General features: G+C 39.4%; 1 protein-coding gene across 1 annotated transcript in view; it reads right to left on the reverse strand.

The window, feature by feature from the left end:
• The window catches only part of LOC114040835 (integrin alpha-M-like), a 50,483-nt gene that overhangs the window by 12,516 nt on the left and 22,004 nt on the right, over positions 1-15,963 (reverse strand). The window contains exons 15-19 of the mRNA XM_027859032.1: positions 4,292-4,422; positions 3,999-4,156; positions 2,072-2,226; positions 283-414; positions 97-170 (exon numbers count right to left, since the gene is read on the reverse strand). Of these exons, the coding sequence (XP_027714833.1) occupies positions 97-170; positions 283-414; positions 2,072-2,226; positions 3,999-4,156; positions 4,292-4,422 (650 nt within the window). The remainder of the gene's footprint in view (positions 1-96; positions 171-282; positions 415-2,071; positions 2,227-3,998; positions 4,157-4,291; positions 4,423-15,963) is intronic.

Genomic DNA, 15,963 nt, shown 5'->3' on the forward strand with positions numbered 1-15,963 from the left:
AGGAAAAGAATAATGTTGAAGCCTGACAATGCCTGGATGTTTGTTACAGAGCAAATTTTAAGGAGAACAAAGAATGAGACTAGCAATACCTCTTACCTCAGAAAACTAAAGGTGATACTGAGATCATCTTGACAGATACTATCATTGCCACAGTTCTTCTCAAAGGGAAGCTGCAAGAGAAAGAAATACTGCATCCTGGTGTATCCCAGGCTGAGATGGCAAGTTCTGCTTCCTGGATCCCTCCTCTTTCCCGGACCCCAATAGCACTGCCCCAGGACTCACAGCTGCGGTAAAGAGCGTTGGAGCGTTTGCTGACAGAACAGGTCGGAGGTTCCCAGTTGAGTCAATGGGCTGTCCCACCAGAGAGAAGTTGAGTCTTAGGATGATGGGAGCCACTGAGTCCTCTACACATTTCTGAGGAGGAATTAGCATGAGGGAATCTGGTCACATTGTCCCACTGCACTGGTTTCAACGTGCCACAAACAACTAAATCCAAGTCCCTTTGACAGGCACTTGGAATACAAAGACTGGGATACTAAAGATACAAAGATTCACCTTGAGGTGAAGATCAGTGCTGTACATACTTTTGTAAGAATGTACATAACGCTAATTTTGTTTCTACAGATGAGGTCATAGTAGAATGAAAAACCTCGGGGAAAAAGTAGTGGTGAAAGAACTGAAATTTATTCTGAGGACAAAGAGCAGGTATAGGAGTAGGAAAGGTGGAAAGACAGGCGATTATCAGGGAGAATTTCAGAATTACAAGTGTAAAGAATTGGAAACAAAGTAGATGCCCATAGGTTGGGAAATCGCTACATAAACAGTAATATGTTAATGTCATGGAATATTACTATGCTGTGATAAATGATGAATATGAGAAATACGGAGAAGTCTGGAATGATTTACACCCTCTGATGCAAAGTGTAGTAAGCAGAGACAAGAAAACAGTATACGTGACTGCAGTATAAATGGAAAGAACAAGAGCAAAACAATAAAAGTGAATGTTGCAAAATGACAAAGAATACAAAACTTGACAAAAAATGTACAAAGCACAGTTCCAAAGAAGAGCTATGAGAAGACACCACCACCGCTCTCCTTTGTAGAGCGGGAGGTCCGTGGCTGTGGTACATTGTATATATTTTCAGACTTTTTCAAAATATTAATTGATCTTGCTGATTTTTTTCTCTTTATATAAATATTATTTGTTATATGAGATTGCTCTCTGGAAGAAATTCTAGCAATGTAAAAAATGAAAGGTATCAATTAAAATTTATTTTTAAAAAGATTTTAGCTTGCTGTAGTAGAAAGACAGTAGATTTGGAGCCAGGTTCAAATTTCGCTTTTGTTAATTACTACTGTGTAGTTTTAGACAGGTCACTCAGTCTCTTTCCAATTTCCTTACATGTATTATATCTTTTGCATTTCCTTATATGTAAAATGAAAGGGTTGGATTAGATGATTTCTGAAGTTAATTCCAGTGCTAAATATATTATCCTATGTAAAACTTATGATTTAATGACAGGAGACATGGAAGCTAGAACATAAGCTTGGACAGACTACAGGAGATAGCGGAGGATAGAAGGGCCTAGTGTGCTATAGTCCATGGGGTCAGGAATTGTCGGACATGATTAAATGACGGAACGAGAACATACAGGGGTGGGGAACCTGTGGCCTCGAGGCCACATGTGGCCTTCTAAGTCCTTGCTTGCAACTTTTGTATGAGTCCAAATTTTACAGAACAAATCCTTTTATTGAGGGGATTTGTTCTGTGAAGTTTGGATTCAGTCAAAAGACCTAGAGGGCCACATGTGGCTTCGAGGCCTTACCCACCCCTGATACAACAACAACAATGATGGGAGAAAGACGAGGGCATGAGTAATTGTGATTGAAGGGAGAGGGAGAGAAAGTACAAAGGAAAAGTCCAGCATAATTGATGTGAGCATTTTAAGAAGTATCACTTTGGGGGTGGCACAAGGGAGGGGCATGGAGAGGGAAAGGGATGAATGTTTCTTAGTTTCATTTTTATGGTTTTTCTTTTGTGGATGAATACCCTCATCCAGCTCAGGCTCACCGGTAACAGCAATTTCATGTCCTCACAGATCCTGTTCAGGCCTATCGTCTGGACTCGCCTCCTTGTACGGTTCTTTGTCTCATCAAAGATGGCTCGAGGAGTAGAGCGGCCAGGATCCAAAACCAGGTCATATGTCACAGAGCTCTGGACTTCACCTGGGTAGGAATGGAAGGACTAACTATGACTGTCAGATTCTTGCCTCCTGCATTAAGATAAGGGGGAATGAGGATTCCTTGGGTTGTATTATAGGTCAGTGACTTATTTTTTCCCTCTTTTAAAAAAAATCATTTACTCACTTATTTTTAGTTTTCAACATTCACTTTTATAAGATTTTGAGTTCTAAATTCCCCTCCTTCCCCCTTACCTCCCCAAGATAGCATGCAATCTGATATTGCCTACGCATGTACAATCATATTAAACATGTTTAGGTCAGTGATTTAATTCTTATTATTCAACTTGTTCCTACTTGGACCACATACATACACAAGTACATGCACGTGCACACACACACACGATGTGATTAGGGAGAGAAATAAGCAGTAATAAAGTGAGTATCTGAGCAGCTTGTGAGTAGATGTTTACCTTAGCAACATCTACTCCAGGAAGTCACACTTTTTGATCATCTATCCCCACCTTCCTGAAAGCCAGGCTTTATTTTATACTGTGGGAGTAGGGCCCTGGGTTCTTATGGAGGAGAATAGAAAACAGGGAGAGAAGGATGGATCAGAATGTCTTATGTGAACTCCTTCAGAAAGGCCTTCTGTGTGTATGGAGTAAAGGAATTTAGGCTGTTGATGGGAAGGTCACCAACTTTACCAGCTTCACTTGGCCCTTTATACTTTTTCCTGAGTTGACTTCTGTGGCAACCAGAAAAAAAATATAGAAGTTGAAAGCAATGTCTTCACCACAGCTCCACCCAGCACCTTTGCAGTTTTTCTAAATGGAATACTTGGAATGGTTTGAAATGATTAAAGTTCTTGACCTAGGTTCTCAACCCAGGGATGTAATGGGGGTAAAAACGAATTTTTGGCTCATAACAGAGGTCTGATTGACAGACTACCCTAGCAGCCACTGAAGAAAAGCAGTTTAAAGGACAGACTTTAAAATGCCAAAAAGCTTCTCTACTGGGCTGGGGACTGCATAACCTATGCTTAAAGATAGTCTTGGGACCATAAACCTAAAAGTATAAACATGAGTGAGAAACACTCTTCCTGCTATGGAGAAGTCTTATCACAGCTGAAGACCTGCAGGTAGCAGCAGAGAACAACTCCCCTTAAGCTAAGGTGCCCCTGAAAATCTGTAATCGTGGCAACTCAGTGAAGAAGGCCACAGCAAATAAAGAACCAACACCGAGAACAGTATTGATGACACTAGGTCTGGCAGGTGCAGATGCATAGCAGGAAGCAGCAGCAGGTCAGTAGAGATACCCAAGCAGGAAGAAGTTCAGCTGGGACTCTCAGCAGAGAAATGACATCATAAGTCCTTCAGAGTTGTCTTGGGTCATTGAATTGCTGAGAATAGCTAAGTCATTCACAGCTGATCATCTTAGAACATTGATGTTACTTTGTACACAGTACATTTCACTTTGCATCAGAGCTCACATGAGTCTTTCCAGGTTTTTCTGAGAGCATCCTGAAGAGCCACCTTCTTTATAAAATTTTCTCAGATCCCTCCAGATGAAAGTGACCTCTCACCCTTTCTTTTTCTTATAACAATTTAGGTAGACTTCCTCATCTACCAGCCTGTGTTGTATCGTCTCTGCCCTCTCCAACCCTAATTATACTGTGACATCCTTTAGAACAAGGAATAGGTTATTTTTCATCTTTGAATCCTTGGTCCAAGCTCAGTGTCTTATACACTGCAGGTGTTTAATTAGTATTTGTTGAATTGAATTTTAATGCCATAATAAATCATCACTAATTTTTACCAAGTCGGTCTGCTGTATTCTTATGGATAATGAGACAAACTCTGGCGACTCCAGCTTCTTGATTGGTTTTCTCTTGTTCCTGACACTCAAACACAGACCTCATCAACTCTTTGGGGGTAATTTGCATGGATACTGCCAATGTCAGTACTGGCTGGGCCCTATGGGGAAAGAACAGAGGTTTAAGAAGATAAGATGTGGTAGGGAATAGGTTTCCTGGGTTCCAGGCAATAGAAAGAAGGGAACTTAGGGATAGAACATCTTGGTTGCTCAGAGAAAACAGGCATAATTCTCACCTGAGCAGCAGCACCTTTCCATTGGCCCCCACAGCCACATCCATAAGTCCATCCTGGGTGATGTCTTGCCCTCCACTCAATGACTGTCCAAAATACTGGAGTCTGGGGGAGAATTGAGAACCTGCAATCCTCTGACGAGGTAAAAAGAAGTCAGAGAGGCAGTTGAGAATGGAGTAGGTTATAAAGATTAAACCACCCAGAGTATGCTCAGAAGCTCCAATGGTCATTACTGTCAATTTTCTCAAGGAATTGTGGGGAATTTTCCTCTCCAGACAACAACTTTAAGACAGAATCTAGCCCCATGTCTCCACTTTAGCCTCTTTATAGTGTGTTATCTGCACATGACTTGGGGCACAAGAGAGTTTTAACTAATGTTCAGGGATCTCATTATAGTTAAGTAATTTAGAATTAAGTAAATTAGAAAGGTACACAGTGTAGTTACTTAGTCTATCTTGCCTTGGCTTGGAACACACAAGCTTAGTTTTCACAGTTCTCATCTATTTTACCTCCTGTGTATTCAGTTGCCTCTCAGCCCAAGTTTGGATAAAACCAGACCCATTGGTTACATTCTGCTACTTTAGCTTCCTTAATTCCATGTTTAAATTGCATTCTCTGAAGCCACTTGAACCTCATGCTAGTTGCTTTTCTCTTCTTATGTTCTATGACCAGAATTTGCTTGAATTAGACCCCAAATCAATTTCCATGCTAAGCTTTTTTTTTCTGATCCCATGGGTTCTTTCTTGTTACACTGCTCTTTGGAAGGGTCTTCTCTGCACACATTCCACCTCATCCCACTCCCACCAGTCCGTTGTATGGATCAGGGATGAATTTCACTTGTGTGTGGGGGGGAGGGGTGACCAAGATTCAAGGTCTGGTCCTTAGCATAATAGTTTCATAAACTTGTTTTGATAAATTCACTCTAGGATGATCAGGCTTTAGGGATTAATCCATGTTAATTACATTCCCAAGAAACTGCTTTCTAAGCAAGAATGCCAATTTGTTCATTTACAACGGGGGATATACCTGGCCTAAGAACTGGGAATTTCTTTTCCGGTCCCTGAGAGATTTGCTCAGGAGAACAAATTAGAGGTGGGAAGGTTGTTTTGTGTGCACAAGATTAGAGCAATGGGAGTTGGCAGTTCTTGAGGGATATTTCTCTTCTCTACTGAGTTTTGTTCATCTAAAAAACTGAGCTTTGTCAATTTATCTTTGGGTGCACCTAATTTTTTTGCCCTTAAGACATGTTATCCTCTTTTTATATTTTGGAGTTTCCTTCCTTGTTCTAGCTTACCTACATTACTCCTGCTCAGTTAATCGCTTCAGGCCCATTTTGAAGTTATCATCTTTAAAACTCACATTTATGTAACAGATCAAGAAAAGATCCTAGAATAACAGAATTGCAGAGTTGGAATGGATCTTTGAAATCAGCTAAACCAAGCTCTATCCTAATCAAGAATCCCTGCAAATGATCTACTCAAAAACTTTTAGTGAGGGGGAACTCACTTCTTACCCACAATGTTCATTCTACTTTTTCAACAGCTATAACTGTTAGAAAGTTTTTCTTCACAGTGAATCTAAATCTGCTTCTCTGAAACTCCCACTAATTGTGCCTAGTTCTGTCTTCTCCAATTCCTTTTCTATGACATTTCTTCCACTGTAGCTAATATGCCCCATACCCTCTAAACCTTTTCTTCTCTAGGCAACACATTTCCAGTGCCTTCAACCTATCCTCATGTGAAATGAACGTGGGAGTTTTCATCATCCTGGTTGCCTTCTAATGGACATTCCCCAGTTTATTATGGTTCTTCCTAAAATGTGGAATCCAGAACTGAATACAATACTCTAAGAATGGTCTGGTCTTGGTAGAATCTAGTGACCTTCCTCGTCTAAGACACTTTGCTTTTTAACATAGCCTAGTGCAGCAGTTTTTGAAGGTGCTATGTTACAATGTTGATTTATATTAAGCTTATAGTCCACTAAGCTCTCAAGAGCTTTTTCTACTGGAATTGTTGCCTAAACCTATTTCTTTCATCTTGTATTGGTGGAGTTTTGGGGGGTTTTTTGGTAGCTAAAGGTAAGACTTTACATTTATCCCTATTAAGCTTTATCCTGTTAGGTACAGCTTAATGTACCAGCCTGTTGACCTGTTTTTTAATCTAAATTCTCCCACAATGTGTTAACTACCCTCCAAATATCATATCATCTGCAAACACAACTAATATATTTTATATCACATCATTCAACTTCACTCAAAACATATAAAATATGATGTAATTCCTAATGTATGAATTACATATCATACAACTATATTTCACAATAACATTCATAATATACAATATAACATAATAAATGCTTATTCCCTCCCTCACTCATAAAAACATTGGTATGCAAGTTGCAATTGGTCTCACAATATCTATCAGCTTATATTCACGATGAGTACTACAAGGATAGATGGCCAAGGGTTTCACAAAATAACATTTCTTTCTTTTTTCTTTTCTCTTCTTTTTTTTTTTTTTTAGCTTTTGGGTGGATGATGAAACCAACTTCACCAACTCCTTTGTTTACCTACCTGAGAAGAATATCCAAACCACTCTTCCATTTCCCTGTTAACTTATCAACAACTTTACCATTCATTTATAGCAAGAATGTTAATATGGATGTGGTTTATTCCCTCCAGTAGCGTATTCATTTCTTGGTCATTGAGAAAAGTTCACATATTATGCATAATGACATATCAGTTAAGACCTACAGACTGTCTATAGAAATGATTCTTAGCAGTCACTGTTCCCTCTTCCATCCCTCTGCTAATGTCTATGCCTACAGAAGCAGCAAAGGGTCACACAAAACTTAAGGCTATCTTGTATTTTTATTTATTGAATGAGTAGCCAAGGTCTAAAAAAAGAGTCATCTGGTGAGCAATTTTCTGTCCTGGATAGCAGATGATCTCTTACCAAGACTATACCCGATGCCTTTCCAATTTGGTAGAATAGGCACCATGCTAGAAAAATCTTTAAAACAAGGATACGGACTTCCAGAAAGGTAATTACAAAGATTTCAAAGGCTGTCCAGGATAGAATTCTTAATAAGAATTCTTAACAAGATTCTTAACAAGAATCTCTTCTAAAACATACCTCATAAGTCATCATCTATCCCAGGGGTGGGGACCCTGTGGCCTCGAGGTCACATGTGGCCTTCTAGGTCATTGGTGTGGCCTTTTGACTGGGTCCAAGTTTTACAGAACAAATCCTTTTATTAAGGGGATTTTTCTGTGAAGTTTGGATTCAGTCAAAGGGCCACACTTGAGGACCTAGAAGGCCACATGTGGCCTGAAGGCTGCAGGTTCCTCACCCCTAAATTCTGGCCTTTATGTGAAGACCTCTAGTGAGATGGACGTCCCTATCTCCCAATGTATTCCATTCTACTTTAGGCAGTTCTAATTGTTAGAATTTTCTTCTTCCATTGGGACTAGGCTGCTAGTACTGCCCTCTGGGTCCAAGCAAGACAGATTTAATCTTTCTTCTACATAAAGCCTCAAATACTTGGAGAAAGCTATTGTGCCCCTCTGTATTTTCTCTCCTACAGGCAAAATGTCTCTAGTTTCTTCAACCATTCTTCATGTGGAAGGAACTAAAGGTCCTTCACCATCTTGGTTGCCTTCTATGGACATTTTATAAGCTTATCAATGCCCTTCAGAAAATGTGGCAGCAAAATTTGAATACAGTGCCCCAGATGTTATCTGAGTTTCTAGGAAAGACCCCAGTGTGATTTGCACTTCCCTTGTCCCAAACATTATACCTCTCTTAGGGCAGCCTAAGATTTCATTAGCTTTCTTAGCTATTGACTCATTGAGCTTGCAGCCTGCTAAAACCCTTAGGTCCTCCAAAGCATTAAACCTTTACTTTAGCCACCCTCTTCTTCCATCTCTCACCAGAACTCAGACTCTGCCCCTTGGACTCCAGGTCCTGATAGGTGAGTTTTTGCCTTATCTTGCCCAGAACCAAGCCATCACACACTTCTCAACTTCTAGACTATGGTGCTGCATACATACCCTTTTCTCCCCACCTGCTTCCCAGCTTCCTTTTATATATTGTCTTCCCCCACTATAATGTAAGGCCTTTTAGGGTAAGGATTATCCTTCTTACTTGTCTTTTTATTCCCAGGGTTTAGTATAGTGTCTGGCACAAAGTATTTAATAAATGCTTTCTCATTGATTCACTTCTCTTTTTTATATGACCTGCTGTCAGCCATATCTCCTCTATCTCGTACTTGTGAAGTACATATATATGTACTTGTACATATATATGTACATATCCCTATTACATTTCATCTTACTTAGTTCAGCCCAGTTGCCTAACTTGTAAAGATCTTAAATCATAGCTATTAATCAGTGTGGAAGTTCTTTTCACAGTTTTGTGTTATCTGATAATATATGACTTTATCCAAGACATGAATAAAAATGTTAAACAGCACAAAACCAAAATGGCTACCTGAGACTTTCCACTGGAGACCTTCAAAGTTGACCTGAAAAAATTAATGTCTACTCTTTGGATCTAGCCAATCAACCAGTTGTAAATCCACTTCATTGTTCAGTCTCACATTTCTCCATCTTTTATGCAAGAATTAACATGGGAGATTTTGTCAAATGCTTCCATGACATTTTTTCTGAACTTCCAGCTTAGTAATTAAAATAGTTAACATTGATATTGAACTTATAGGTTTGCAAAGCACTTTATCAATATCATCTCATTTTCATTCTCACAACAGCCTTGGGAGATATGTATCATTATTATCCTCATTTTATTAATGAGGAAACAGACTGTTGGAAAAAGAGAAATGATTCGTTTGGCTTGACCTGTTCCTAATGAAGCTTACTGGCCATTTGGGACCATTGCCTCCTTTTCTTTCTTCTTGTTCAGTCATTTTCAACCATGTTCCACTCTTCATGACCCCATTTGGGGTTTTCTTGGAAAAGATACTGGAGTTGCCTCCTTTTCTAGATGTCCACTAACCATTCCTCTAATAATGTCTTTTAGAATTTTGTCAGCAGTATAAATCAAGCTATAGTTTGTAGACTTCATTCTTTTCTCCTTTTGAAAATTGAGGTAATGTTGGCTCTTCTGTAATCCTGCAAAACCTTTTCTATTTACCACAGTCTTTTGGAGATAACTGCCAGAGATTCAGGAATCCGATCTGCCAGTTCTTTCAGTACTCCAGGATGTAAGTAATTTGGGCATGGTGCCTTGAACCCAAAGGTAGCTAGGCATTCTCTTACTCTATTCTTATTTATGTTGGGTATTAAGTCCCTCCTTTTAATTTTTGTTTTGTCCTTTCCAGTCTAAAGATTGCTGTCTTTGGAGAGAGAAACAAGGTAACTGTTGAGTAGCCCTACCTTCTCCCTGACATCTTTTACCATCGATCAATCAACAAGTATTTATGAAGCATCTACTATGTTCAAGATACTACTGTAGGCACCAAAGATAGAAAGACAAAAAGACAAAGACAAAAAGTCTCCATTCTCAAGGAGCTACATTCAACCAGGGGAAACATACATACATACACACACACACATATCTACACACACATGTGTATACATACACAGTACACAGATAGTGTGGGGGTAATGAAGGTTTAGCCAAATCCACTAGGTCTGTGAATTTCCAGAGACACCCTGAGGAGTGGGGAATACTAGAGATGGTTTTTGGTTTCAGACTCTTTTTCTCAAGTAATAACTCAGACACAGGTTAGCATACTAAATTCTAGCACTGGATATCCAATATTGAAAAGAGGATAAAGAGAAAATAGAAAGGAAAAGGAAGAGTTCTGGCCAGCAATGCCCAGTGGAAATACTGCAGCCAGTCCCAAGCTTACAACTGCAAGGTCATCAAATGGCTTTCCTGCTTAGACACAGGAAGGGGAGAGGAAGGGGGCAGTTAACACAGAAACTTTCTCCATGGCTCAGAGTTTGAGGAAAGGGAAAATGTATCTGAGGTGACATTCTCATCAAACTAAGTTTGTTCAACACTGCAGCCTCATTGTCTTCACCTACTGGCACTGACCACACCGCTTAATTGTCATAATCTTTCTAAGTGAAAGAGCTAGGGAGAAAAAGCCTGGGTATTTGCACCTCCCCACATATTCCTAAAATGGAGGATAAATCTCAAACAGTCAAAGTGTTTCCATTTCCTTCTCCTTCCACTCTGACTCTCTCAGAATACTCCATGAACAATCACAGGACCCCAGCACAGTTCATGACCTTGGCACCTAGCTATCTTTGTATAGTCAGATTATTATCACCTAGTTAAAGCAAAGGTCAAATAATATTAGAAGACAAGATAAAGATGAGAAGATACTATGTGCAGTTAAAGCAGCTTCATCCCCAACCCATTTATATGAGGTTTCAACCCTGAAAAATGAAAAATGGACAGAAGTAATGATACTGACTCACCATTCAATCAATGAAAAATAGTCACTACAATGAAGGGACAGAAAGTCCAGTAAAAATCTCAAGCATAACCTTTTAAAAATCTCTTTTTGCTAAGTAAAGATATATGTCAGCCAAAGCCTATTTTGGTTTAGAGTACCTATTCATTTGCAGAATGCTATGTAGAAGGATGACAGAAGATTATAAATAGTTTGACCTCAAAAATAGCAGAACACAATTGAGGGGAGAAATGAACCTGATTCTGAGAAGGAAGACTGCATGGTAGGAGACCTAGCTAAGCCAGATCATGCTCTGAGCATTTTAAGATGCCATACTCTAGGCTTCCTTTCCCACCTCTCACTTATGCTGATAGGTTGGTTCTCTAGAGGGCCACTGTCTACTTCTTCCCTCAGGTTTCTGTAGGTAGGCCTGAAGGATAAAGGATGGTTTCCTACTGCATTCATGAGCCCCTATCAGTATATTCCTCAGTGATTGTACATTTGACATCAATTTGCCAGCTAGATTTAGTGAGTTTTGGGTGTTTACTAAGGAGGTATAATAAGGACAGGTGTTTGGGGTGTTTACTAAGGAGGCATAATAAGAATTCTCCCTCCCCTCCAAATATGGAATATACTCTCTACAAATGCATATAGGAGGAAAGAGAGCAGAAATGTCAAAGGGGGTCCTTATGAAGCTCCCCTTAGATTCCTGCTGGGATCCTTGTAGAGTACTGAAGCTGCCTTTCATTGGTATGTCTAATTTGTCCTCAGCTTCTGAGGCAGACACTAGTCTCAGGGACACCGTTAGCCACTGATGGGAAGTGTAGATATTCTAGCCTTTCAAAGTTCACAGGTCTACTGGTTGAGGGTAGGGAAGAGACAGAATCTGTTCTTTCTCCTAAGTAATTCCTTGTCAAGAGCTTGGTGGAAATTACTCCATCCCTTGACCGGCATGCTATTGGAATCTCTGATTCTAAACTGGCTTGCTGTTCTTATTCAAGCCCTACTGGGTATGATTGAGTCTCTTTAGCCAACCCCCAAATACTTCCTATGTAGGATCATCTCATATCATCCAGTAGCTCAAAACACTTTACACCTTTATAACTCAATTAACTGGGTTGTTTACATCTAGTTTATACTTTGGTTGATTGGTTTTGTAGTTGAAAGCGCAGTTCTCTTTAAAGGTACTCAAGTATAGACTATCTTATTACTTTGGGGGTGGAAGTAATTGATTGATGGTCTCAATAGAGAATTCTAGGTCTTCTGTGGGATAGGGTAGACCCCCACCCTTATACTCTGTCCAGTTTATTTGCTACCCTCAGCAAAACTACTGGAATGTGTTTGGCAAAGTCCACAGTTCCAAATCCTGGAGTGCTCTCTGATGACTTAGGGAGCTTCAATATTTTCCTTTTGGAATGCCGTCCCCATGCCTTCTACTAAAGTGTATAGGAAAAGTCAAGGTAGGGCAGGCAGGTAGTGCTGTGGATAGACCACTGGCCCTGGAGTCAGGAGGACCTAAGTTCAAATCCAACCTCAGACACTTGACACTTGCTAACTGTGTGACCTTGGGCAAGTCACTTAATTCCAACTACCTCTACCAAAAAAAAAGTCAACGTAGTGGAGTTTATAAACAAATATTCTTTCTTACTTCCAAGTGCACGGGGATACAATTTGACATGTAAACATAATTTTACTGAGTTCTCATGTTTACACTCCTTACAAAAAGCCTTCCTCCAAACAAAAACAATAAAGAAAACAAAACAGAAAGGGAAATAGGAAAGAAACAAAAGAAACAAAAAAGGAAATAAAAATCAAGTTTTCCTTCTCAGAGGGAAACCCTGGTTCTTATGGAGTCTCAGAGTATGTGGGGCTCTATCAGGGACTTGATTAGGGACTTGAAGTGAACTGGAAGTTATCTTCTCTCTATTTAGGTGAGAAATTTATTTATTTATTAGTTTATTTTTGTGTAGCAACACTAATCCATTTACTTCCAAGGACACTGAGGCCTTTGCCTTCTCTCTCTCACTGAGAAGCATTTCTGCTCTGGGCTCAGATAGGTACTAAGTAAGCAGCAGGGTTCCAGGAGATATTGTAATTCATACTTTCCCTTTCCCACAAAGGGTTCTCTCTCCTCTGGATCCATGCTACAGGTCAGATTTAATTGTGAGCTAATTTAAAAAGTAAAAGAAAACCAAGCCTCCCTTTTTTAGAGGGAAAGCCTGCTCTATCTGAGTTCTCAGAATGCACAGAACTCTCCTCACAGGAATGAGGGACCTGAGTGAGGTTGCCTAGAAGTTACTTCTTATCTTCAGGTAAGAAACCAAACTGTCTTGGGTATAAAACCACCAATAATTCCATAAGCATATAGGATATCCAACGGAGGTCCAAATACAATCTATAGAAGTCCCTTTCCACATGGGACACACCATAGTTTCACCAGGGTCTGTAGTATAAGTGAATCTCTGAGGTCTAGGGATATTTCTTCTGGGTCTCTTCTAAAGAGCAACTGAAATTTCTCCCAGTGGATCCTTGCCTCTTCAAGGACTATTCAAATGGAGTTTCTAATTCGCCCTTCACTAGGGCAAGTAGGTTAACTTAAAAGGAAAACAAATTCATAAAAGCCCTTAAAAAAGATGTGGGGTTCCCAAAAAAGGGATTAATTGTTTGGGATGGATCATTTAGTGTTTCTAGGCCTGCAAACAGACTTTACCCTATAGACCTGCAATTGATAAGGAACTCAGACCAGGTGTTTGGACTCATGTCACAACGAGATAAGCATTCTGGGTCTACTTAAAAGTATACACACAGGCTAAGAACTGGAAATTGAAGGGATGCTTATCAGTTGGGGAATGGCTAAACAAGCTGTGACATATGATTGTGATGAAATATTATTGTGCTATAAGAAATGATGAACAAGATGGTTTCAGAAAAACCTGGAAAGACTTGCATGAACTCATGCAAAGTTAAGTGAGCAGAACTAGGAAAACATTGTACACAGTAACAGCAATATTCTACAATGAAGAATTGTGAATGACTTAGCTATTCTCAGTGATATAATGATCCAAGACAATCCTAAAAGAGTAATGATGAAACATAGTATCCACCTCCAGGGAAAGAACTGATATTGTTTGAATACAGACTGAAGCATGCTTTTTTTTTTTTTACTTTCTTTCACTCTTTTTCTTTTATTTCAGTCTTTTTGTGCAAAATGACTAACATGGAAATGTTTTACGTGATTGCACCTGTATCTAATTGCTTATCATCTCAGGGAGGGGAGAAGAGAAGGAGGGATAGTATTTGGAACTCAAAACTTTAAAAAAAGTTAACAAATTAGGGGAAACACATATTTAAAAAGTATATACATCTATATATACATAGATGTGTGTATACATATATGTATGTGCCTAAATATACATACATATGTATATGTATATGTACCATATATACATTTATGAGCATTTGTAGTATGTTCTAGGTAAACTGCTAGACACTAATGTTTTAGGGGTACAAAAATTCATACAGCTTCTAGTCTAATGTTTATAGTAGGAACACTAATACAACAGATATTGATTTCATTCATTAATTTAAGCATTCAGACAAGGAAAATTTATCACAAAGAAAGTGGTCTGACTGATAAGGAAAACATACTGGAAAACTGACTGTATAGTTACAGCCTAGAACAAAAGAAAGAGAGAGAAAACAGTTATTTTTTCTCTAATGGCTCCTGAAAAGTAGAGAATCTATTAATTAAAGTTTCAGGTGGAGAATCTCTCCAGCAAGTCCCTGTAAATGCAAGGGGTTCGATATTTATCTCAGACAAAGCCTTCACATGTAGCTGAAGCTCACTTCCCCAGCTCCCACTAGCATCGGCAGGTTGGGGCCCCAGAATGTAGCTCCTACTTCTCCTTTCAGTTCTAGGGGTAACTCTGAGAGGTTGGGGATAGTTTTCTAATACTGTTCTGCAGATTTGATTATATCAAATTTAGAAAATTGTAAAGTCCTTTACTATAAAGTTCATATTTTTTTAACAGCATATAAAGCTATGGAGCTTTGAATTGTGGGGCCTTGCCATCAGTTCTGAAGAATCGAAATTGCAAGTGGCCCAAAAGGCAATAGAAAGACATATGGTGTGTATAAGTAGGGTGCAAGTTACTATCACTGATGACTTGTGAGTGATGACATCAAGGATATGTATGAACTGGAAAAGAATGTGGGCTATAGCACAGTGCCTGATACATAACAGGTGCTTAATAAATGTTTATTGATTGTGTAGCAAGAATGAGGAATAGTACAGCTAGTGCAACACTGCTTTGCAAAAAGTACTAAGAGAAGCTGAAGGTCTCTAGTTCATAGGGGTAGATCCTCTATGAAGTATATATAGAAAGATGCTGAATAAAAAATACCTAGGATGAGAAAGCATGGATGTGTTGCAGTCTCTACTAGTGGAGGCAGTTTACACTGACAAGATAGACATCCCTAGAATTATCAAAATAAGATTGTAATTGTTCACATGGCTGCCATTGAAATATTACTGACTCATATGGAACATGTGCTTCATTAAGCGCCTGCATTTTTTTCTTTCACATAGGCATCTTTCAACATCTCCTACCCATTCCATTCTCTCCACTTACATGACCGCCACTCTAGGTCAGGTACTCATACCCTCTGGCCTGCATCATCTATCCGCTACACCACAAGTGTCAAACACACAGTCTGCTGGCTGCATTTGGGCAGGCAATATTCCCAGGTGGCTTGGAATAGATTAAAATGCCATTGGGAAATATTAAACAAAAGAAATAAAAAATAAAATGGAACATGGATAATGTTAATATATGGTTTTCTAAGCCAATACACAGTCTGTAGGGATCATATGTATGGTGTAGTGGCCTCCATTTCTATGTGAGTAGGACACCACCGCTCTACATGACTGCCAAAGTGATATCCCTTGCTCAAGAAGGTTGAGTGGTTTTTAACATCAAATACAAACTTCTCTGTTTGGCGTTAAAGTTCTTCATGATCTAGTTTTTACCTCCCTTTCCAGGATTGTGATACATCACCTCTCTTTATATATTCTAGGTGTCAGTCACCTTTCTCCAGACCTTTGCAAAGTCTATCCTCCACCAGGCCTTGGAATGCTTTCTCTCCTTATCTTCCCCTCTCATAATCTCTGGTTTCCTATGAGGTTCAGCTCAAATGCCGCTTCCTATATGAGGGTTTTCCTGACCCCCTGCCTGGCTGTTAGTGTCTCTCCC

Source organism: Vombatus ursinus, unplaced genomic scaffold (genome assembly GCF_900497805.2).
Source record: "Vombatus ursinus unplaced genomic scaffold, bare-nosed wombat genome assembly UNPS02014158.1, whole genome shotgun sequence".
Taxonomy (NCBI): Eukaryota; Metazoa; Chordata; class Mammalia; order Diprotodontia; family Vombatidae; genus Vombatus; species Vombatus ursinus.